The sequence below is a fragment of the Oncorhynchus clarkii genome, unplaced genomic scaffold, assembly GCF_045791955.1.
Source record: "Oncorhynchus clarkii lewisi isolate Uvic-CL-2024 unplaced genomic scaffold, UVic_Ocla_1.0 unplaced_contig_799_pilon_pilon, whole genome shotgun sequence".
Taxonomy (NCBI): Eukaryota; Metazoa; Chordata; class Actinopteri; order Salmoniformes; family Salmonidae; genus Oncorhynchus; species Oncorhynchus clarkii.
The window spans coordinates 27,477-53,257 of NW_027258636.1; the positions used below are offsets into that span (position 1 = coordinate 27,477).

The 25,781-nt window shown below is 45.5% G+C and overlaps 1 protein-coding gene across 1 annotated transcript in view; it reads left to right on the forward strand.

Annotated features, from left to right (window-relative positions):
• Nucleotides 1-835: 835 nt before the first annotated feature.
• The window catches only part of LOC139397799 (myelin regulatory factor-like), a gene marked incomplete at its 3' end in the record, with an annotated part of 32,017 nt that continues 7,071 nt past the window's right edge, over nucleotides 836-25,781 (forward strand). The window contains exons 1-3 of the mRNA XM_071144227.1: nucleotides 836-883; nucleotides 15,398-15,486; nucleotides 23,861-23,951. Of these exons, the coding sequence (XP_071000328.1) occupies nucleotides 15,411-15,486; nucleotides 23,861-23,951 (167 nt within the window). The remainder of the gene's footprint in view (nucleotides 884-15,397; nucleotides 15,487-23,860; nucleotides 23,952-25,781) is intronic.

Genomic DNA, 25,781 nt, shown 5'->3' on the forward strand with positions numbered 1-25,781 from the left:
CGCATCAACATCTGCTAACCATGTGTATGTGACAAATAAAATTTGATTTGATTTATCTGAAACTGTACTGTATATCTGTGTGGACTGTACTGTATATCTGTGTGGACAGTACTGTATATATGTGTGGACAGTACTGTATATCTGTGTGGACAGTACTGTATATCTGAAAAGACAGTACTGTACTGTATATCTGTGTGGACAGTACTGTACTGTATATCTGTATGGACAGTACTGTATATCTGTGGACAGTACTGTACTGTATATCTGTGTGGACAGTACTGTATATCTGTGTGGACAGTACTGTATATCTGAAAGGACAGTACTGTAATGTATATCTGTATGGACTGTACTGTATCTGTATGGACTGTACTGTATATCTGTATGGACTGTACTGTATATCTGTATGGACTGTACTGTATATCTGTATGGACTGTACTGTATATCTGTAATGACAGTGTTCTATTTGCAGAGTGTCTAAGCCAGAGATAAGACTGCTTTTTAGTGTACTACCCCTCTGTGTCACCTTGTAATGAATACCTGCTTTATGGTCCAGGGCAAGGACACCTGGCACACACAGGCAGAACGCCTGCGCAGGGTATGTGAATGGGTTTTACCTTTCAGACCAGAGAACAAAGTACACAGGAGAGACACCTGTGACATACATTATTTTGCATACACAATTCTGGGAATATTATTGTCAACACCAAAGGGCCTAAATCTACCGAAACAACTACCTGCGTGGGTGAACAAACGTGGAGTAACTGGGCTCTGAGGATTTAATGGATACTGTTTGCCAAATGGATTGTACCTGAGAGACGTAAACTGAAGTCGGAGAGAAGGTTGTCAACGGAACTACCAGCCAGGACTCCATTTTGGAGAAACGGTAAGGTTCACATTCAGCCTTTCCTTTCTCTACTGACTGTAGAGACGGAAAACCATTAGCTTCCTTCTAACAGTCAGTGGAGACGGAAAACCATTAGCTTCCTTCTAACAGTCAGTAGAGACGGGAAACCATTAGCTTCCTTCTAACAGTCAGTAGAGACGGGAAACCATTAGCTTCCTTCTAACAGTCAGTAGAGACGGAAAACCATTAGCTTCCTTCTAACAGTCAGTAGAGAAAAGAAACCATTAGCTTCCTTCTAACTGTCAGTAGAGACGGAAAACCATTAGCTTCCTTCTAACAGTCAGTAGAGACGGAAAACCATTAGCTTCCTTCTAACAGTCTAGATGGAAGCTAATGGTTTTCCATCTCTACTGACTGTTAGAAGGAAGCTAATGGTTTTCCGTCTCTACTGACTGTTAGAAGGAAGCTAATGGTTTTCCGTCTCTACTGACAGTTAGAAGGAAGCTAATGGTTTTCCGTCTCTACTGACAGTTAGAAGGAAGCTAATGGTTTTCCGTCTCTACTGACTGTAAGAAGGAAGCTGATGGTTTTCCGTCTCTACTGACTGTAAGAAGGAAGCTAATGGTTTTCCGTCTCTACTGACAGTTAGAAGGAAGCTAATGGTTTTCCGTCTCTACTGACTGTTAGAAGGAAGCTAATGGTTTTCCGTCTCTACTGACAGTTAGAAGGAAGCTAATGGTTTTCCATCTCTACTGACTGTTAGAAGGAAGCTAATGGTTTTCCGTCTCTACTGACTGTAAGAAGGAAGCTAATTGTTTTCCGTCTCTACTGACTGTTAGAAGGAAGCTAATGGTTTTCCGTCTCTACTGACTGTTAGAAGGAAGCTAATGGTTTCCCTTCTCTACTGACTGTTAGAAGGAAGCTAATGGTTTCTCTTCTCTACTGACTGTTAGAAGGAAGCTAATGGTTTCTCTTCTCTACTGACTGTTAGAAGGAAGCTAATGGTTTCTCTTCTCTACTGACTGTTAGAAGGAAGCTAATTGTTTTCCGTCTCTACTGACTGTTAGAAGGAAGCTAATTGTTTTCCGTCTCTACTGACTGTTAGAAGGAAGCTAATGGTTTTTAGTATTTAAAACACTCCCATTTGACTACTGTCTACTGACTGTTAGAAGGAAGCTAATGGTTTTCCATCTCTACTGACTGTTAGAAGGAAGCTAATGGTTTCTCTTCTCTACTGACTGTTAGAAGGAAGCTAATGGTTTTCCATCTCTACTGACTGTTAGAAGGAAGCTAATGGTTTTTAGTATTTACAACACTCCCATTTGACTACTGTCTACTGACTGTTAGAAGGAAGCTAATGGTTTTTAGTATTTACAACACTCCCATTTGACTACTGTCTACTGACTGTTAGAAGGAAGCTAATGGTTTTTAGTATTTACAACACTCCCATTTGACTACTGTCTACTGACTGTTAGAAGGAAGCTAATGGTTTTCCATCTCTACTGACTGTTAGAAGGAAGCTAATGGTTTTCCGTCTCTACTGACTGTTAGAAGGAAGCTAATGGTTTTCCATCTCTACTGACTGTTAGAAGGAAGCTAATGGCTGCCCGTCTCTACTGACAGTTAGAAGGAAGCTAATGGTTGTCCGTCTCTACTGACTGTTAGAAGGAAGCTAATGGTTTTCCATCTCTACTGACTGTTAGAAGGAAGCTAATGGTTTTCCGTCTCTACTGACTGTTAGAAGGAAGCTAATGGTTTTTAGTATTTACAACACTCCCATTTGACTACTGTCTACTGACTGTTAGAAGGAAGCTAATGGTTTTTAGTATTTACAACACTCCCATTTGACTACTGTCTACTGACTGTTAGAAGGAAGCTAATGGTTTTCCATCTCTACTGACTGTTAGAAGGAAGCTAATGGTTTTCCGTCTCTACTGACTGTTAGAAGGAAGCTAATGGTTTTCCGTCTCTACTGACTGTTAGAAGGAAGCTAATGGTTTCCCTTCTCTACTGACTGTTAGAAGGAAGCTAATGGTTTCTCTTCTCTACTGACTGTTAGAAGGAAGCTAATGGTTTCTCTTCTCTACTGACTGTTAGAAGGAAGCTAATGGTTTTTAGTATTTACAACACTCCCATTTGACTACTGTCTACTGACTGTTAGAAGGAAGCTAATGGTTTTCCATCTCTTCTGACTGTTAGAAGGAAGCTAATGGTTTTCCGTCTCTACTGACAGTTAGAAGGAAGCTAATGGTTGTCCGTCTCTACTGACTGTTAGAAGGAAGCTAATGGTTTTCCATCTCTACTGACTGTTAGAAGGAAGCTAATGGTTTTCCATCTCTACTGACTGTTAGAAGGAAGCTAATGGTTTTCCGTCTCTACTGACTGTTAGAAGGAAGCTAATGGTTTCCCTTCTCTACTGACTGTTAGAAGGAAGCTAATGGTTTCTCTTCTCTACTGACTGTTAGAAGGAAGCTAATCGTTTCTCTTCTCTACTGACTGTTAGAAGGAAGCTAATGGTTTCTCTTCTCTACTGACTGTTAGAAGGAAGCTAATGGTTTTCCGTCTCTACTGACTGTTAGAAGGAAGCTAATGGTTTTCCGTCTCTACTGACTGTTAGAAGGAAGCTAATGGTTTTCCGTCTCTACTGACTGTTAGAAGGAAGCTAATGGTTTTCCGTCTCTACTGACTGTTAGAAGGAAGCTAATGGTTTTCCATCTCTACTGACTGTTAGAAGGAAGCTAATGGTTTTCCGTCTCTAATGACTGTAGGAAGGAAGCTAATGGTTTTTAGTATTTACAACACTCCCATTTGACTACTGTCTACTGACTGTTAGAAGGAAGCTAATGGTTTTTAGTATTTACAACACTCCCATTTGACTACTGTCTACTGACTGTTAGAAGGAAGCTAATGGTTTTCCATCTCTACTGACTGTTAGAAGGAAGCTAATGGTTTTCCGTCTCTACTGACTGTTAGAAGGAAGCTAATGGTTTTCCGTCTCTACTGACTGTTAGAAGGAAGCTAATGGTTTTCCATCTCTACTGACTGTTAGAAGGAAGCTAATGGCTGTCCGTCTCTACTGACAGTTAGAAGGAAGCTAATGGTTGTCCGTCTCTACTGACTGTTAGAAGGAAGCTAATGGTTTTCCATCTCTACTGACTGTTAGAAGGAAGCTAATGGTTTTCCGTCTCTACTGACTGTTAGAAGGAAGCTAATGGTTTTCCGTCTCTACTGACTGTTAGAAGGACGCTAATGGTTTCCCTTCTCTACTGACTGTTAGAAGGAAGCTAATGGTTTCTCTTCTCTACTGACTGTTAGAAGGAAGCTAATGGTTTCTCTTCTCTACTGACTGTTAGAAGGAAGCTAATGGTTTTTAGTATTTACAACACTCCCATTTGACTACTGTCTACTGACTGTTAGAAGGAAGCTAATGGTTTTCCATCTCTACTGACTGTTAGAAGGAAGCTAATGGTTTTCCGTCTCTACTGACTGTTAGAAGGAAGCTAATGGTTTTCCGTCTCTACTGACAGTTAGAAGGAAGCTAATGGTTGTCCGTCTCTACTGACTGTTAGAAGGAAGCTAATGGTTTTCCATCTCTACTGACTGTTAGAAGGAAGCTAATGGTTTTCCATCTCTACTGACTGTTAGAAGGAAGCTAATGGTTTCCCTTCTCTACTGACTGTTAGAAGGAAGCTAATGGTTTCTCTTCTCTACTGACTGTTAGAAGGAAGCTAATGGTTTCTCTTCTCTACTGACTGTTAGAAGGAAGCTAATGGTTTCTCTTCTCTACTGACTGTTAGAAGGAAGCTAATGGTTTTCCGTCTCTACTGACTGTTAGAAGGAAGCTAATGGTTTTCCGTCTCTACTGACTGTTAGAAGGAAGCTAATTGTTTTCCGTCTCTACTGACTGTTAGAAGGAAGCTAATGGTTTTCCATCTCTACTGACTGTTAGAAGGAAGCTAATGGTTTTCCGTCTCTAATGACTGTAGGAAGGAAGCTAATGGTTTTTAGTATTTACAACACTCTCATTTGACTACTGTCTACTGACTGTTAGAAGGAAGCTAATGGTTTTCCATCTCTACTGACTGTTAGAAGGAAGCTAATGGTTTCTCTTCTCTACTGACTGTTAGAAGGAAGCTAATGGTTTTCCATCTCTACTGACTGTTAGAAGGAAGCTAATGGTTTTTAGTATTTACAACACTCCCATTTGACTACTGTCTACTGACTGTTAGAAGGAAGGTAATGGTTTTTAGTATTTACAACACTCCCATTTGATTACTGTCTCTCAGCTTTGTTCAGGATATTTTAGTCAAAGCTCTGTGTTTGTAAATCTTTAACATTTATATTTCCTGTTTTTTTTGTTTTGTCTTTTTAAAAGGCCACTTGAATTGTTAGTGGTACATAAGCATCCAGATCTTTATCTGGGACTGACTGAGATGTTTTTTTTACCAAATCATTTTGAACATCCTTCTTCATTATCATAAGGCTGACCGTTTGTCATAATGTATCGGCTGACTTTAGTGTGTCATAAATTCATAGAACAAAACTGACAATGTTCTAAAGTCAATATCTAGGAGAAAATAGCCTCGTTATTCACAGCAGTCACTGTATCTTTGTCCCAAATGACAGACTATTCCCAAAATAGTCCCTATGGGCCCTGGTCTAAAGCTGTGTACTACAAAGGGAACAGGGTGCCATTTGGGAAGCATCGTGTATATTATTACAGAAAGCCTCTCGTGTGTAAAGCAATTACACATTCCCTAAATGAGCCGAGCTGAGAGAGACTAACTGTCCGTATCCCCTGGTAACAGACCAGCCAAAGCAATTACACATTCCCTAAATGAGCTGAGAGAGACTAGAGACAATAGTAATGATGATGATGATGATTAATCATGGATTAGCTATAATGTACAGTATAGTACACACACCCACAACCCCGATCAGCAAGCAGGCAAAACTTATTATTAATTATTATTACACTCCATATATAACGACATAACCGCAGTCAGGAACGTTATGAAGCGTGACGAGTCAGTGGTTTTCTTTAGTAAAGCTTGAGTGCGTCGGCTGCTTGCTGAGAGAGAGAGAGACTACTACAGTTGAACTGATTCCCAGTGAAAAACACTGAGGCCAACGGAAGACAGATGGACCGTTTGGTCAATAGAGAAAGGCTCTTCCTGGAAGAGCAGGAAGACAGATGGACCGTTTGGTCAATTGAGAAAGGCCTTCCTGGAAGAGTAACACAAAGTGAAGAGCAGGAAGACTGATGGACCGTTTGCTCAATAGAGAAAGGCTCTTCCTGGAAGAGCAGGAAGACAGATGGACCGTTTGCTCAATAGAGAAAGGCTCTTCCTGGAAGAGCAGGAAGACAGATGGACCGTTTGCTCAATAGAGAAAGGCTCTTCCTGGAAGAGTAACACAAAGTGAAGTGCAGGAAGACGGACTCTTGTTATGAAGCACAAACCAGTCAGACCTGTCTAGACGTTTCTTACTCCTGAACACCTGGAGTCCAAATACAGAAGTCGTCTTCCCAGTTTACACATCATTTACTCCGTGTCAGGTGTAGAGCAGCTTTATGAAACTGTTACCAGGGGATACGGACAGTTAGTTTACTCCATGTCAGGTGTAGAACAGCTTTATGAAACTGTTACCAGGGGATACGGACAGTTAGTTTACTCCATGTCAGGTGTAGAGCAGCTTTATGAAACTGTTACCAGGGGATACGGACAGTTAGTTTACTCCATGTCAGGTGTAGAGCAGCTTTATGAAACTGTTACCAGGGGATACGGACAGTTAGTTTACTCCATGTCAGGTGTAGAGCAGCTTTATGAAACTGTTACCAGGGGATACGGACAGTTAGTTTACTCCATGTCAGGTGTAGAACAGCTTTATGAAACTGTTACCAGGGGATACGGACAGTTAGTTTACTCCATGTCAGGTGTAGAACAGCTTTATGAAACTGTTACCAGGGGATACGGACAGTTAGTTTACTCCATGTCAGGTGAAGAACAGCTTTATGAAACTGTTACCAGGAGATACGGACAGTTAGTTTACTCCATGTCAGGTGTAGAGCAGCTTTATGAAACTGTTACCAGGGGATACGGACAGTTAGTTTACTCCATGTCAGGTGTAGAACAGCTTTATGAAACTGTTACCAGGGGATACGGACAGTTAGTTTACTCCATGTCAGGTGTAGAACAGCTTTATGAAACTGTTACCAGGGGATACGGACAGTTAGTTTACTCCATGTCAGGTGAAGAACAGCTTTATGAAACTGTTACCAGGGGATACGGACAGTTAGTTTACTCCATGTCAGGTGTAGAACAGCTTTATGAAACTGTTACCAGGGGATACGGACAGTTAGTTTACTCCATGTCAGGTGTAGAGCAGCTTTATGAAACTGTTACCAGGGGATACGGACAGTTAGTTTACTCCATGTCAGGTGTAGAACAGCTTTATGAAACTGTTACCAGGGGATACGGACAGTTAGTTTACTCCATGTCAGGTGTAGAGCAGCTTTATGAAACTGTTACCAGGGGATACGGACAGTTAGTTTACTCCATGTCAGGTGTAGAGCAGCTTTATGAAACTGTTACCAGGGGATACGGACAGTTAGTTTACTCCATGTCAGGTGTAGAGCAGCTTTATGAAACTGTTACCAGGGGATACGGACAGTTAGTTTACTCCATGTCAGGTGTAGAACAGCTTTATGAAACTGTTACCAGGGGATACGGACAGTTAGTTTACTCCATGTCAGGTGTAGAACAGCTTTATGAAACTGTTACCAGGGGATACGGACAGTTAGTTTACTCCATGTCAGGTGAAGAACAGCTTTATGAAACTGTTACCAGGGGATACGGACAGTTAGTTTACTCCATGTCAGGTGTAGAACAGCTTTATGAAACTGTTACCAGGGGATACGGACAGTTAGTTTACTCCATGTCAGGTGTAGAGCAGCTTTATGAAACTGTTACCAGGGGATACGGACAGTTAGTTTACTCCATGTCAGGTGTAGAACAGCTTTATGAAACTGTTACCAGGGGATACGGACAGTTAGTTTACTCCATGTCAGGTGTAGAACAGCTTTATGAAACTGTTACCAGGGGATACGGACAGTTAGTTTACTCCATGTCAGGTGTAGAACAGCTTTATGAAACTGTTACCAGGGGATACGGACAGTTAGTTTACTCCATGTCAGGTGAAGAACAGCTTTATGAAACTGTTACCAGGGGATACGGACAGTTAGTTTACTCCATGTCAGGTGTAGAACAGCTTTATGAAACTGTTACCAGGGGATACGGACAGTTAGTTTACTCCATGTCAGGTGTAGAGCAGCTTTATGAAACTGTTACCAGGGGATACGGACAGTTAGTTTACTCCATGTCAGGTGTAGAACAGCTTTATGAAACTGTTACCAGGGGATACGGACAGTTAGTTTACTCCATGTCAGGTGTAGAGCAGCTTTATGAAACTGTTACCAGGGGATACGGACAGTTAGTTTACTCCATGTCAGGTGTAGAACAGCTTTATGAAACTGTTACCAGGGGATACGGACAGTTAGTTTACTCCATGTCAGGTGTAGAACAGCTTTATGAAACTGTTACCAGGGGATACGGACAGTTAGTTTACTCCATGTCAGGTGTAGAGCAGCTTTATGAAACTGTTACCAGGGGATACGGACAGTTAGTTTACTCCATGTCAGGTGAAGAACAGCTTTATGAAACTGTTACCAGGGGATACGGACAGTTAGTTTACTCCATGTCAGGTGAAGAACAGCTTTATGAAACTGTTACCAGGGGATACGGACAGTTAGTTTACTCCATGTCAGGTGTAGAACAGCTTTATGAAACTGTTACCAGGGGATACGGACAGTTAGTTTACTCCATGTCAGGTGTAGAGCAGCTTTATGAAACTGTTACCAGGGGATACGGACAGTTAGTTTACTCCATGTCAGGTGTAGAGCAGCTTTATGAGACTGTTACCAGGGGATACGGACAGTTAGTTTACTCCATGTCAGGTGTAGAACAGCTTTATGAAACTGTTACCAGGGGATACGGACAGTTAGTTTACTCCATGTCAGGTGTAGAACAGCTTTATGAAACTGTTACCAGGGGATACGGACAGTTAGTTTACTCCATGTCAGGTGTAGAGCAGCTTTATGAAACTGTTACCAGGGGATACGGACAGTTAGTTTACTCCATGTCAGGTGTAGAACAGCTTTATGAAACTGTTACCAGGGGATACGGACAGTTAGTTTACTCCATGTCAGGTGTAGAGCAGCTTTATGAAACTGTTACCAGGGGATACGGACAGTTAGTTTACTCCATGTCAGGTGTAGAGCAGCTTTATGAAACTGTTACCAGGGGATACGGACAGTTAGTTTACTCCATGTCAGGTGAAGAACAGCTTTATGAAACTGTTACCAGGGGATACGGACAGTTAGTTTACTCCATGTCAGGTGTAGAACAGCTTTATGAAACTGTTACCAGGGGATACGGACAGTTAGTTTACTCCATGTCAGGTGAAGAACAGCTTTATGAAACTGTTACCAGGGGATACGGACAGTTAGTTTACTCCATGTCAGGTGTAGAGCAGCTTTATGAAACTGTTACCAGGGGATACGGACAGTTAGTTTACTCCATGTCAGGTGAAGAACAGCTTTATGAAACTGTTACCAGGGGATACGGACAGTTAGTTTACTCCATGTCAGGTGTAGAGCAGCTTTATGAAACTGTTACCAGGGGATACGGACAGTTAGTTTACTCCATGTCAGGTGTAGAGCAGCTTTATGAAACTGTTACCAGGGGATACGGACAGTTAGTTTACTCCATGTCAGGTGTAGAACAGCTTTATGAAACTGTTACCAGGGGATACGGACAGTTAGTTTACTCCATGTCAGGTGTAGAGCAGCTTTATGAAACTGTTACCAGGGGATACGGACAGTTAGTTTACTCCATGTCAGGTGAAGAACAGCTTTATGAAACTGTTACCAGGGGATACGGACAGTTAGTTTACTCCATGTCAGGTGTAGAGCAGCTTTATGAAACTGTTACCAGGGGATACGGACAGTTAGTTTACTCCATGTCAGGTGTAGAACAGCTTTATGAAACTGTTACCAGGGGATACGGACAGTTAGTTTACTCCATGTCAGGTGTAGAACAGCTTTATGAAACTGTTACCAGGGGATACGGACAGTTAGTTTACTCCATGTCAGGTGAAGAACAGCTTTATGAAACTGTTACCAGGGGATACGGACAGTTAGTTTACTCCATGTTAGGTGAAGAACAGCTTTATGAAACTGTTACCAGGGGATACGGACAGTTAGTTTACTCCATGTCAGGTGTAGAACAGCTTTATGAAACTGTTACCAGGGGATACGGACAGTTAGTTTACTCCATGTCAGGTGTAGAACAGCTTTATGAAACTGTTACCAGGGGATACGGACAGTTAGTTTACTCCATGTCAGGTGTAGAACAGCTTTATGAAACTGTTACCAGGGGATACGGACAGTTAGTTTACTCCATGTTAGGTGAAGAACAGCTTTATGAAACTGTTACCAGGGGATACGGACAGTTAGTTTACTCCATGTCAGGTGTAGAACAGCTTTATGAAACTGTTACCAGGGGATACGGACAGTTAGTTTACTCCATGTCAGGTGTAGAACAGCTTTATGAAACTGTTACCAGGGGATACGGACAGTTAGTTTACTCCATGTCAGGTGAAGAACAGCTTTATGAAACTGTTACCAGGGGATACGGACAGTTAGTTTACTCCATGTCAGGTGTAGAACAGCTTTATGAAACTGTTACCAGGGGATACGGACAGTTAGTTTACTCCATGTCAGGTGTAGAACAGCTTTATGAAACTGTTACCAGGGGATACGGACAGTTAGTTTACTCCATGTCAGGTGTAGAACAGCTTTATGAAACTGTTACCAGGGGATACGGACAGTTAGTTTACTCCATGTCAGGTGAAGAACAGCTTTATGAAACTGTTACCAGGGGATACGGACAGTTAGTTTACTCCATGTCAGGTGTAGAACAGCTTTATGAAACTGTTACCAGGGGATACGGACAGTTAGTTTACTCCATGTCAGGTGTAGAGCAGCTTTATGAAACTGTTACCAGGGGATACGGACAGTTAGTTTACTCCATGTCAGGTGTAGAACAGCTTTATGAAACTGTTACCAGGGGATACGGACAGTTAGTTTACTCCATGTCAGGTGTAGAACAGCTTTATGAAACTGTTACCAGGGGATACGGACAGTTAGTTTACTCCATGTCAGGTGAAGAACAGCTTTATGAAACTGTTACCAGGGGATACGGACAGTTAGTTTACTCCATGTCAGGTGTAGAACAGCTTTATGAAACTGTTACCAGGGGATACGGACAGTTAGTTTACTCCATGTCAGGTGTAGAGCAGCTTTATGAAACTGTTACCAGGGGATACGGACAGTTAGTTTACTCCATGTCAGGTGTAGAACAGCTTTATGAAACTGTTACCAGGGGATACGGACAGTTAGTTTACTCCATGTCAGGTGAAGAACAGCTTTATGAAACTGTTACCAGGGGATACGGACAGTTAGTTTACTCCATGTCAGGTGTAGAGCAGCTTTATGAAACTGTTACCAGGGGATACGGACAGTTAGTTTACTCCATGTCAGGTGTAGAACAGCTTTATGAAACTGTTACCAGGGGATACGGACAGTTAGTTTACTCCATGTCAGGTGTAGAACAGCTTTATGAAACTGTTACCAGGGGATACGGACAGTTAGTTTACTCCATGTCAGGTGTAGAGCAGCTTTATGAAACTGTTACCAGGGGATACGGACAGTTAGTTTACTCCATGTCAGGTGAAGAACAGCTTTATGAAACTGTTACCAGGGGATACGGACAGTTAGTTTACTCCATGTCAGGTGAAGAACAGCTTTATGAAACTGTTACCAGGGGATACGGACAGTTAGTTTACTCCATGTCAGGTGTAGAACAGCTTTATGAAACTGTTACCAGGGGATACGGACAGTTAGTTTACTCCATGTCAGGTGTAGAGCAGCTTTATGAAACTGTTACCAGGGGATACGGACAGTTAGTTTACTCCATGTCAGGTGTAGAGCAGCTTTATGAAACTGTTACCAGGGGATACGGACAGTTAGTTTACTCCATGTCAGGTGTAGAACAGCTTTATGAAACTGTTACCAGGGGATACGGACAGTTAGTTTACTCCATGTCAGGTGTAGAACAGCTTTATGAAACTGTTACCAGGGGATACGGACAGTTAGTTTACTCCATGTCAGGTGTAGAGCAGCTTTATGAAACTGTTACCAGGGGATACGGACAGTTAGTTTACTCCATGTCAGGTGTAGAACAGCTTTATGAAACTGTTACCAGGGGATACGGACAGTTAGTTTACTCCATGTCAGGTGTAGAGCAGCTTTATGAAACTGTTACCAGGGGATACGGACAGTTAGTTTACTCCATGTCAGGTGTAGAGCAGCTTTATGAAACTGTTACCAGGGGATACGGACAGTTAGTTTACTCCATGTCAGGTGTAGAACAGCTTTATGAAACTGTTACCAGGGGATACGGACAGTTAGTTTACTCCATGTCAGGTGTAGAACAGCTTTATGAAACTGTTACCAGGGGATACGGACAGTTAGTTTACTCCATGTCAGGTGAAGAACAGCTTTATGAAACTGTTACCAGGGGATACGGACAGTTAGTTTACTCCATGTCAGGTGAAGAGCAGCTTTATGAAACTGTTACCAGGGGATACGGACAGTTAGTTTACTCCATGTCAGGTGTAGAACAGCTTTATGAAACTGTTACCAGGGGATACGGACAGTTAGTTTACTCCATGTCAGGTGTAGAGCAGCTTTATGAAACTGTTACCAGGGGATACGGACAGTTAGTTTACTCCATGTCAGGTGAAGAACAGCTTTATGAAACTGTTACCAGGGGATACGGACAGTTAGTTTACTCCATGTCAGGTGTAGAGCAGCTTTATGAAACTGTTACCAGGGGATACGGACAGTTAGTTTACTCCATGTCAGGTGTAGAGCAGCTTTATGAAACTGTTACCAGGGGATACGGACAGTTAGTTTACTCCATGTCAGGTGTAGAACAGCTTTATGAAACTGTTACCAGGGGATACGGACAGTTAGTTTACTCCATGTCAGGTGAAGAACAGCTTTATGAAACTGTTACCAGGGGATACGGACAGTTAGTTTACTCCATGTCAGGTGTAGAGCAGCTTTATGAAACTGTTACCAGGGGATACGGACAGTTAGTTTACTCCATGTCAGGTGTAGAACAGCTTTATGAAACTGTTACCAGGGGATACGGACAGTTAGTTTACTCCATGTCAGGTGTAGAACAGCTTTATGAAACTGTTACCAGGGGATACGGACAGTTAGTTTACTCCATGTCAGGTGTAGAACAGCTTTATGAAACTGTTACCAGGGGATACGGACAGTTAGTTTACTCCATGTCAGGTGTAGAGCAGCTTTATGAAACTGTTACCAGGGGATACGGACAGTTAGTTTACTCCATGTCAGGTGTAGAACAGCTTTATGAAACTGTTACCAGGGGATACGGACAGTTAGTTTACTCCATGTCAGGTGAAGAACAGCTTTATGAAACTGTTACCAGGGGATACGGACAGTTAGTTTACTCCATGTCAGGTGTAGAGCAGCTTTATGAAACTGTTACCAGGGGATACGGACAGTTAGTTTACTCCATGTCAGGTGTAGAACAGCTTTATGAAACTGTTACCAGGGGATACGGACAGTTAGTTTACTCCATGTCAGGTGTAGAACAGCTTTATGAAACTGTTACCAGGGGATACGGACAGTTAGTTTACTCCATGTCAGGTGAAGAACAGCTTTATGAAACTGTTACCAGGGGATACGGACAGTTAGTTTACTCCATGTTAGGTGAAGAACAGCTTTATGAAACTGTTACCAGGGGATACGGACAGTTAGTTTACTCCATGTCAGGTGTAGAACAGCTTTATGAAACTGTTACCAGGGGATACGGACAGTTAGTTTACTCCATGTCAGGTGTAGAACAGCTTTATGAAACTGTTACCAGGGGATACGGACAGTTAGTTTACTCCATGTCAGGTGTAGAACAGCTTTATGAAACTGTTACCAGGGGATACGGACAGTTAGTTTACTCCATGTTAGGTGAAGAACAGCTTTATGAAACTGTTACCAGGGGATACGGACAGTTAGTTTACTCCATGTCAGGTGTAGAACAGCTTTATGAAACTGTTACCAGGGGATACGGACAGTTAGTTTACTCCATGTCAGGTGTAGAACAGCTTTATGAAACTGTTACCAGGGGATACGGACAGTTAGTTTACTCCATGTCAGGTGAAGAACAGCTTTATGAAACTGTTACCAGGGGATACGGACAGTTAGTTTACTCCATGTCAGGTGTAGAACAGCTTTATGAAACTGTTACCAGGGGATACGGACAGTTAGTTTACTCCATGTCAGGTGTAGAACAGCTTTATGAAACTGTTACCAGGGGATACGGACAGTTAGTTTACTCCATGTCAGGTGTAGAACAGCTTTATGAAACTGTTACCAGGGGATACGGACAGTTAGTTTACTCCATGTCAGGTGTAGAACAGCTTTATGAAACTGTTACCAGGGGATACGGACAGTTAGTTTACTCCATGTCAGGTGTAGAACAGCTTTATGAAACTGTTACCAGGGGATACGGACAGTTAGTTTACTCCATGTCAGGTGTAGAACAGCTTTATGAAACTGTTACCAGGGGATACGGACAGTTAGTTTACTCCATGTCAGGTGTAGAACAGCTTTATGAAACTGTTACCAGGGGATACGGACAGTTAGTTTACTCCATGTCAGGTGTAGAGCAGCTTTATGAAACTGTTACCAGGGGATACGGACAGTTAGTTTACTCCATGTCAGGTGTAGAGCAGCTTTATGAAACTGTTACCAGGGGATACGGACAGTTAGTTTACTCCATGTCAGGTGTAGAACAGCTTTATGAAACTGTTACCAGGGGATACGGACAGTTAGTTTACTCCATGTCAGGTGTAGAACAGCTTTATGAAACTGTTACCAGGGGATACGGACAGTTAGTTTACTCCATGTCAGGTGTAGAACAGCTTTATGAAACTGTTACCAGGGGATACGGACAGTTAGTTTACTCCATGGCAGGTTGACTTTCAGTTTGGCCAGTATGTTTACCTGACAGAAATAGTTTGACCTAGGGCAGTATGTTTACCTGACAGAAATAGTTTGACCTAGGGCAGTATGTTTACCTGACAGAAATAGTTTTAGCTCGGCCAGTATGTTTTCCTGACAGAAATAGTAGCAGAGCCTCCAATTTTCTAAGAGTCTGGAGTTACATTCAAAGCCTACCGTGCAAGCCTGAAAAATAATAGGTTGGCATTGGTGAAGGGGTTTCTTCCATTTTGTACAGTCTGTGTGTTTACCTCCTCATGAACATGCTCAGGCCTACACAGTGCTCAAGCCTAGGCCTTGCCTACTGTTTCACCCCCAATAACAGCTGTGTATCTCAGGCAGCTGATCACCATGGAGCCCCCAGGAGGACTCCCGGTGCCCGTTGATGTTCTGGGAGAGAATGAAGCGCTGCAGCAGTTCTTTGACGGTAAGACATTCTATAGTTGTGTCCCAAAACAGCACCCTATTCCCTAGTGTGTGTGTGTGTGTGTGTGTGTGTGTGTGTGTGTGTGTGTGTGTGTGTGTGTGTGTGTGTGTGTGTGTGTGTGTGTGTGTGTGTGTGTGTGTGTGTGTGTGTGTGTGTGTGTGTGTGTGAGAGGGTTGTGCGAGTCAGAGGAAGCTGGTGGGAGGAGGTACTTTAGGAGGATGGGCTCATTGTAAAGGCTGGGATGGAATAAATGGAACGGTATCAAACACATAGAAACCACGTGTTTGACTCCGTTGCACTAATTCCATTCCAGCCATTACAATGAGCTCATCCTCCTAAACCTCCTCCCACCAGCCTCCTCTGGTGTGTGAGTGAGTGAGTGTGTATGGAATTATGAGTGTGTGTTTTTCAATACATAATCCTTAGGGGAAGTAGTGTTGTTCCTGAGGTGTCTTAGCTGATCCCAGAACATTAATGTCAAAGGCCTTTTCACAGAAATATGAAGTGGCTAAAGCTCTCAGGGTTTGGACAGAATTATCAATATGAGAGTGAGAGAGGGACGGGGAGAAGAGAGAGAGGGGGAAAGGGAGAGAGAGGGGGGGGGGAGAGGGAGAGGGTGGGGGGGGTGGAGGAGAGGGGTGGAGAAGAGAGAAGGGGGAAAGGGAGAGAGAGGGGGGGAGAAGAGGGAAGAAGAGAAGGGGGAAAGGGAGAGAGGATGGGAGAAGAGGGAGAGGGTGGGGTGGAGGAGAGGGGGGAGAGAAGGTGGGAGAAGAGCGAGAGGGGGGGAAAGGGAGAGAGAGAGGGGGGGAGAGAGAGGGTGGGAGAAGAGCGAGAGGGGGGAGAGGGAGAGAGAGAGAGAGGAGGGGGAGAGAGGGGGGGTTGGTGGCGAGGGGGTTCTGGGGGAGAGAGAAAGAGAGAACGAAGGGGGTGGAGGGAGAGAGGCTCTGATTCGATGTCTCTAACTTTTCAAAACAGTCTAATGATCACCCATTACATGTAATGATCACCCACCAGGTGTAAAGATCACCCACCAGGTGTAAAGATCACCCATCAGAGGTGTAAAGATCACCCATCAGGTGTAAAGATCACCCATCAGAGGTGTAAAGATCACCCATCAGGTGTAAAGATCACCCATCAGAGGTGTAAAGATCACCCATCAGGTGTAAAGATCACCCATTAGGTTAAAAATATATCACGGCCAAGTATGGGAATTGCTCTGTCCACGACTACACACAGATCTGTAGTAACTCACAACATGACCGATTAACTCATCTAACTGTAGTAACTCACAACATGACCTATTAACTCATCTAACTGTAGTAACTCACAACATGACCTATTAACTCATCTAACTGTAGTAACTCACAACATGACCTATTAACTCATCTAACTGTAGTACCTCACAACATGACCTATTAACTCATCTAACTGTTTTACCTCACAACATGACCTATTAACTCATCTAACTGTAGTAACTCACAACATGACCTATTAACTCATCTAACTGTAGTAACTCACAACATGACCTATTAACTCATCTAACTGTAGTAACTCACAACATGACCTATTAACTCATCTAACTGTAGTACCTCACAACATGACCTATTAACTCATCTAACTGTTTTACCTCACAACATGACCTATTAACTCATCTAACTGTAGTAACTCACAACATGACCTATTAACTCATCTAACTGTAGTACCTCACAACATGACCGATTAACTCATCTAACTGTAGTAACTCACAACATGACCTATTAACTCATCTAACTGTAGTAACTCACAACATGACCTATTAACTCATCTAACTGTAGTAACTCACAACATGACCTATTAACTCATCTAACTGTAGTAACTCACAACATGACCTATTAACTCATCTAACTGTAGTAACTCACAACATGACCTATTAACTCATCTAACTGTAGTAACTCACAACATGACCTATTAACTCATCTAACTGTAGTTAGCATGACAAATTTCTTCAGCCGCCTTAGGAAGTAGAGACACTGTTGTGCCCTCTTGACAAGAGTGGTGGTGTTTGTCCATGATAAGTACTCTGTGATGTGGATGCCGAGGAACTTTAAAACTTGTGACTCTCTCTACCGCAGTCCCGCTGATGTGGATCGGGGCGTGTTCCCTCCTCTGCTTCCTGAAGTCAACAATTAACTCATTTTTTGTTGTTGTTGCTGACATTGATGGAGAGGTTGTTGTCCCTATAGGCTGACTCGTTGTTCTTGGTAGGTTATCAGGCCTACAACTGTGGTGTCGTCATGGAGACTAGATGATGGAGTTGGTGTGGTGCAAAGCTACACAGTCGTGGATGGTGGATGAACAGGAAGTACAGCAGAGGACTGAGGACACACCCCTGGAGCGGCCTTGTGTTGAGTCAGTGTGGAGAAAGTATTGTTGCCAATCCTCACAGCCTGTGGTCTGCCCGTCAGGAAATCCAGAATCCAGTTGCAGAGCTTGGTGTCCTGACCCAGGGCTTTGAGTTTGGTAACAAACTTGGAGGGAACAATAGTGTTGAATGCTGAACTGTAGTCAATGAACAGCATTGTCACAGGTGTTCCTCTTTCCAGGTGTAAGTGGGTCCAGTGGGCCTGACATGCTGGCCTTGATGTGGGCCATGACCAGCCTCTCCAGGCACTTCATGAGGACTGAGGTGAGCGCGACGGGGCGATAGACATTTGGGCATGCCACTTTATTTTTATTGGGCACTGGGACGATGGTGGTCTCCTTAAAGCAGGTGGGGACTACAGCCTGGGACAGGTTGAAGATGTCAGTGAAGACTAGCTGGTCAGCACACACTCTGAAGACGGGGAGTATTCACTCTTTTTTTTATAGTTTTCCTCACATCAGCCTCAGAGAGTGAAAGCACCTGGTTGTCTAGAGCAGCGAGAGACTTCCTGGTTGTCTGGAGGAGCGAGAGACTTCCTGGTTGTCTGGAGGAGCGAGAGACTTCCCTGGTTGTCTGGAGGAGCGAGAGACTTCCCTGGTTGTCTGGAGGAGCGAGAGACTTCCCTGGTTGTCTGGAGGAGCGAGAGACTTCCCTGGTTGTCTGGAGGAGCGAGAGACTTCCCTGGTTGTCTGGAGTAGCGAGAGACTTCCCTGGTTGTCTGGAGTAGCGAGAGACTTCCCTGGTTGTCTGGAGTAGCGAGAGACTTCCCTGGTTGTCTGGAGTAGCGAGAGACTTCCCTGGTTGTCTGGAGGAGCGAGAGACTTCCCTGGTTGTCTGGAGGAGCGAGAGACTTCCCTGGTTGTCTGGAGGAGCGAGAGACTTCCCTGGTTGTCTGGAGGAGCGAGAGACTTCCCTGGTTGTCTGGAGGAGCGAGAGACTTCCCTGGTTGTCTGGAGGAGCGAGAGACTTCCCTGGTTGTCTGGAGGAGCGAGAGACTTCCCTGGTTGTCTGGAGGAGCGAGAGACTTCCCTGGTTGTCTGGAGGAGCGAGAGACTTCCCTGGTTGTCTGGAGGAGCGAGAGACTTCCCTGGTTGTCTGGAGGAGCGAGAGACTTCCCTGGTTGTCTGGAGGAGCGAGAGACTTCCCTGGTTGTCTGGAGTAGCGAGAGACTTCCTGGTTGTCTGGAGTAGCGAGAGACTTCCCTGGTTGTCTGGAGGAGCGAGAGACTTCCCTGGTTGTCTGGAGTAGCGAGAGACTTCCCTGGTTGTCTGGAGGAGCGAGAGACTTCCCTGGTTGTCTGGAGTAGCGAGAGACTTCCCTGGTTGTCTGGAGTAGCGAGAGAATTCCCTGGTTGTCTGGAGTAGCGAGAGACTTCCCGGATTGTCTGGCTATTGACTGCCTCGAAGTAAGAACAGAATGTGTTAAACTGAGCTGGGAGCTTCGGTGTGCACCACACAGCTGGATTTGCCTTTTGTAGTCTGTGACAGTCTGTGGTCCTTGCCACATGCGTTGTGAGTCTGAGTTGTGGAACATCAATTCAAGTTTGAGGCTGTGTTGTGTTTTTGCGTCCCTAATGGATTTGCAGAGCTCGTTCATGCTAGCCGCGCTGCGCCCCACAGAGTCATCGGGATCCGTACTGCTGACATTGAATGCTGCAGTACGGGCTCTCTGCATTGTACGGATATCTCCGTTCATCCAGGGTTTTTGGTTGGGGGTATGTCCGGATTGTTATTGTGGGTACAACATCATCAACACATTTCCTAATGAAGCCGGTGACTGACCATGTATACTGAAAACAAATATAAATGTGAAGTGTTGGTCACATGTTTCAAGAGCTGAAATAAAAGATTCCGGTTCTGTGTTGATAGTTCTACGAAAGCTTGGTCCTCTTCCCTACTCACACATTCCATATCTGGAGTTAAAGTTCAAAGGAGCCAGTTATTTCACGTTTTGTAGGCTAAAAAATGGACAGCATACGAGGACAGATAAGATGCTTAGGACAATTGAAATACGGTCATAGAGTTAGCAGACCAGAGACACTTCCCAGCCCTGTATCTACACAGGTGCAGCAGAGCTCTGACGTCATGGGCAGCTCAAGGCCACCTGTCCCACAATCAGAGTCACACAGTAATTAGATCAAGGCCAAACACATCACTCTCAGGGACAAGCTAGTAGGACATTCTTTAAAGAACTTGGAAAACTTTAAAAAATGTTTTTTAAGTTCAGGTCTTTGTTTGTTGCGTGAGTGTTTGTGACTGTAAAATGTCTCCTGGTATTTGGTATGTACTTGAAGGGGTCATAAGTATTTGGACAAATTCACTTTTGGTGTATATATGGGACCAGATACTAAGCTTCTGCCTTAATGTAATACGTAGGGGAGTGTACACACAGTATATTTTTTATTTTACCTTTATTTAACCAGGCAAGTCAGTTAAGAACAAATTCTTATTTTCAATGACGGCCTAGTGGGTTAACTGCCTGTTCAGGGGCAGAACGACAGATTTGTACCTTGTCAGCTCGGGGGTTTGAACTTGCAACCTTTCGGTTACTAGTCCAATGCTCTAACCACTAGGCTACCCTGCCGCCCCAGATACACAGCAGGACTGGGACATCAACCACAGCACACACTGAGCAGTCATTTCTTCTAGCGACCTGCCTCTTTTCTGGCTGATAGCAGTGATAGCTGATAGCACTACTATCTCCTACAGTACAGGGAGCCTCTATGAGAGCTGTGTCCTGGCTGATAGCAGTGATTACTACTGTCTCCTACGGTACAGGGAGCCTCTGAGAGCTGTGTCCTGGCTGATAACAGTGATTACTACTGTCTCCTACAGTACAGGGAGCCTCTATGAGAGCTGTGTCCTGGCTGATAGCAGTGATTACTACTGTCTCCTACAGTACAGGGAGCCTCTATGAGAGCTGTGTCCTGGCTGATAACAGTGATTACTACTGTCTCCTACGGTACAGGGAGCCTCTGAGAGCTGTGTCCTGGCTGATAACAGTGATTACTACTGTCTCCTACAGTACAGGGAGCCTCTATGAGAGCTGTGTCCTGGCTGATAACAGTGTCTCCTACAGTACAGGGAGCCTCTATGAGAGCTGTGTCCTGGCTGATAACAGTGATTACTACTGTCTCCTACGGTACAGGGAGCCTCTGAGAGCTGTGTCCTGGCTGATAGTGATTACTACTGTCTCCTACAGTACAGGGAGCCTCTGAGAGCTGTGTCCTGGCTGATAACAGTGATTACTACTGTCTCCTACGGTACAGGGAGCCTCTATGAGAGCTGTGTCCTGGCTGATAACAGTGATTACTACTGTCTCCTACAGTACAGGGAGCCTCTATGAGAGCTGTGTCCTGGCTGATAACAGTGATTACTACTGTCTCCTACAGTACAGGGAGCCTCTATGAGAGCTGTGTCCTGGCTGATAACAGTGGTCACTACTGTCTCCTACAGTACAGGGAGCCTCTATGAGAGCTGTGTCCTGGCTGATAACAGTGATTACTACTGTCTCCTACGGTACAGGGAGCCCCTGAGAGCTGTGTCCTGGCTGATAGTGATTACTACTGTCTCCTACAGTACAGGGAGCCTCTGAGAGCTGTGTCCTGGCTGAGAACAGTGATTACTACTGTCTCCTACGGTACAGGGAGCCTCTGAGAGCTGTGTCCTGGCTGATAACAGTGATTACTACTGTCTCCTACAGTACAGGGAGCCTCTGAGAGCTGTGTCCTGGCTGATAACAATGATTACTACTGTCTCCTACAGTACAGGGAGCCTCTATGAGAGCTGTGTCCTGGCTGATAACAGTGTCTCCTACAGGACAGGGAGCCTCTATGAGAGCTGTGTCCTGGCTGATAACAGTGATTACTACTGTCTCCTACAGTACAGGGAGCCTCTATGAGAGCTGTGTCCTGGCTGATAACAGTGGTCACTACTGTCTCCTACAGTACAGGGAGCCTCTATGAGAGCTGTGTCCTGGCTGATAACAGTGATTACTACTGTCTCCTACAGTACAGGGAGCCATGTATAGGGCAGGCTACAGCGAGACTGTAGGTGATGGACCACACTCTGATACGCTGTAATGGTTACATACTGATATTAACGATGGGTTAGTTTCACGTGGTGACCTATAACCTTGGCAGATTCATGTTCTGTAGGGGAGAGTGAGAGAGCAAGATCTAGAGAGAGAGAGGGAGCAATATTTAGAGAGAAAGATTTAAGAGAGAAAGAGAGGGGAAGAGAGTGAGCAAGATTTAGAGAGGGAGCAAGATTTAGAGAGAGGGAGCAAGATTTAGAGAGAGGGAGCAAGATTTAGCGAGAGAGGGAGCAAGATTTAGCGAGAGAGAGAGAGCAAGACTTAGCGAGAGGGAGCCAGATTTGGAGAGAGAGGGAGGAAGATTTGGAGAGAGAGGGAGCAAGATTTGGAGAGAGAGGGAGCAAGATTTGGAGAGAGGGAGCAGGATTTGGAGAGATTTAGAGGGGGGAGAGAGCAAGATCGAGAGAGAGAGAGAGAGCAAGATTTAGAGAGATTTAGAGAGGGAAGGAGCAAGATTTAGAGAAAGATTTAGCGAGAGAGGGAGCAAGAATTAGCGAGAGAGGAAGCGAGATTTGGCGAGAGAGGAAGCGAGATTTGGCGAGAGAGGGAGCGAGATTTGGCGAGAGAGGGAGCGAGATTTGGCGAGAGAGGGAGCGAGATTTGGCGAGAGAGGGAGCGAGATTTGGCGAGAGAGGGAGCGAGATTTGGCGAGAGAGGGAGCGAGATTTGGCGAGAGAGGGAGCGAGATTTGGCGAGAGGGAGCGAGATTTGGCGAGAGAGGGAGCGAGATTTGGCGAGAGAGGGAGCGAGATTTGGCGAGAGAGGGAGCGAGATTTGGCGAGAGAGGGAGCGAGATTTGTCGAGAGGGAGCGAGATTTGGCGAGGGAGGTAGCGAGATTTAGGGAGGGAGGGAGGCAGCGAGATTTAGAGAGGGGGAGAGGCAGTGAGATTTAGAGAGGGGGAGAGGCAGCGAGATTTAGAGAGGGGGAGAGGCAGCGAGATTTAGAGAGGGGGAGAGGCAGCGAGATTTAGAGAGGGGGAGAGGCAGCGAGATTTAGAGAGGGGGAGAGGCAGCGAGATTTAGAGAGGGGGAGAGGCAGCGAGATTTAGAGAGGGGGAGAGGCAGCGAGATTTAGAGAGGGGAGGAGGCAGCGAGATTTAGAGAGGGAGGGAGGCAGCGAGATTTAGAGAGGGAGGGAGGCAGCGAGATTTAGAGAGGGAGGGAGGCAGCGAGATTTAGAGAGGGAGGGAGGCAGCGAGATTTAGAGAGGGGGGGAGGCAGCGAGATTTAGAGAGGGGGGGAGGCAGCGAGATTTAGAGAGGGAGGGAGGCAGCGAGATTTAGAGAGGGAGGGAGGCAGCGAGATTTAGAGAGGGAGGGAGGCAGCGAGATTTAGAGAGGGAGGGAGGCAGCGAGATTTAGAGAGGGAGGGAGGCAGCGAGATTTAGAGAGGGAGGGAGGCAGCGAGATTTAGAGAGGGGGGGAGGCAGCGAGATTTAGAGAGGGGGGGAGGCAGCGAGATTTAGAGAGGGAGGGAGGCAGCGAGATTTAGAGAGGGGGGGAGGCAGCGAGATTTAGAGAGGGGGGAGGCAGCGAGATTTAGAGAGGGGGGGAGGCAGCGAGATTTAGAGAGGGGGGGAGGCAGCGAGATTTAGAGAGGGGGGGAGGCAGCGAGATTTAGAGAGGGGGAGGGAGGGAGCGAGATTTTTAGGGGGAGGGAGGGAGCGAGATTTTTAGAGGGAGGGAGGGAGGGAGGGAGGGAGCAAGATTTTTAGAGGGAGGGAGGGAGGGAGGGAGGGAGCGAGATTTTTAGAGGGAGCGAGCGAGATTTTTAGAGATAAAGAGAGCAAGATTGGGAGAGGGAGCAAGATTTAGAGAGAGACTGTGAACCAGAATGAGGCACTTGTGAAATGTAATGAAAAGTGTGTGTGTTTCCAGGATGCCAGGATATGAGTGGGGTCCTGGAGAGTGCTGTGGTGGACACCAGCATACTGGAACAGTACCTCAGCAACGACATGGACCCAACATTGTAAGCATCCATGTTTACTTTATTGTACCTGAGGGTAAATCTGTTTCCAGGACCATCTAATACCTGGTAAGCATCCATATTCTTAGTCCTTCTACCACCCATAAACACAGCAGCTGTGTTAAATGGAATGGACGACACACAGAAGTTTTTACAACACAATGGCACAATCCTAGAGCTGGGGTGGTCAACCATCCTCCTGGAGACCTACTGGTTCTGCAGGCTTTTGTTCCTGCCCTACACTGTATCTGCTGCATGTGAGCAGCTCTCCACCATGGCACCAACAGCTACAGCTGTAGGCTTTGTTGTTAGCTAGTCAAGACAATGACACGTTAGGTAAGCAGAGAGAAAGGCTAGTTCTAGAAACCGTGTCTTTGGAGGGCCATGTCTGACTGTGTCTTTGGAGGGCCATGTCTGACTGTGTCTTTGGAAGGCCGTGTCTGACTGTGACTTTGGAGGGCCATGTCTGACTGTGTCTTTGGAGGGCCATGTCTGACTGGGTCTTTGGAGGGCCATGTCTGACTGTGTCTTTGGAGGGCCGTGTCTGACTGTGACTTTGGAGGGCCGTGTCTGACTGTGACTTTGGAGGGCCATGTCTGACTGTGTCTTTGGAGGGCCATGTCTGACTGTGTCTTTGGAGGGCCATGTCTGACTGTGTCTTTGGAGAGCCATGTCTGACTGTGTCTTTGGAGGGCCATGTCTGACTGTGTCTTTGGAGGGCCGTGTCTGACTGTGACTGTGTCTTTGGAGGGCCGTGTCTGACTGTGTCTTTGGAGGGCCATGTCTGACTGTGACTGGGTCTTTGGAGGGCCATGTCTGACTGGGTCTTTGGAGGGCCATGTCTGACTGTGTCTTTGGAGGGCCATGTCTGACTGTGTCTTTGGAGGGCCATGTCTGACTGTGTCTTTGGAGGGCCATGTCTGACTGTGTCTTTGGAGGGCCATGTCTGACTGTGTCTTTGGAGGGCCGTGTCTGACTGCGTCTTTGTCTTCCTAGCATGTTACCAGAGTCACCACCAGATTCTGGTTCAGAACCGTGTTCACCTCCGGTCTTTGGAGGGCCGTGTCTGACTGTGTCTTTGGAGGGCCATGTCTGACTGTGTCTTTGGAGGGCCATGTCCGACTGTGTCTTTGGAGGGCCGTGTCTGACTGTGACTGTGTCTTTGGAGGGCCGTGTCTGACTGTGTCTTTGGAGGGCCATGTCTGACTGTGACTGGGTCTTTGGAGGGCCATGTCTGACTGTGTCTTTGGAGGGCCATGTCTGACTGTGACTGTGTCTTTGGAGGGCCGTGTCTGACTGTGTCTTTGGAGGGCCATGTCTGACTGTGTCTTTGGAGGGCCGTGTCTGACTGTGTCTTTGGAGGGCCGTGTATGACTGTGTCTTTGGAGGGCCATGTCTGACTGGGTCTTTGGAGGGCCGTGTCTGACTGTGACTGTGTCTTTGGAGGGCCGTGTCTGACTGTGTCTTTGGAGGGCCGTGTCTGACTGTGACTGGGTCTTTGGAGGGCCATGTCTGACTGTGTCTTTGGAGGGCCATGTCTGACTGTGACTGTGTCTTTGGAGGGCCGTGTCTGACTGTGTCTTTGGAGGGCCATGTCTGACTGTGTCTTTGGAGGGCCGTGTCTGACTGTGTCTTTGGAGGGCCATGTCTGACTGTGTCTTTGGAGGGCCGTGTCTGACTGTGTCTTTGGAGGGCCATGTCTGACTTGGTCTTTGGAGGGCCGTGTCTGACTGTGACTGTGTCTTTGGAGGGCCGTGTCTGACTGTGTCTTTGGAGGGCCATGTCTGACTGTGACTGGGTCTTTGGAGGAACATGTCTGACTGTGTCTTTGGA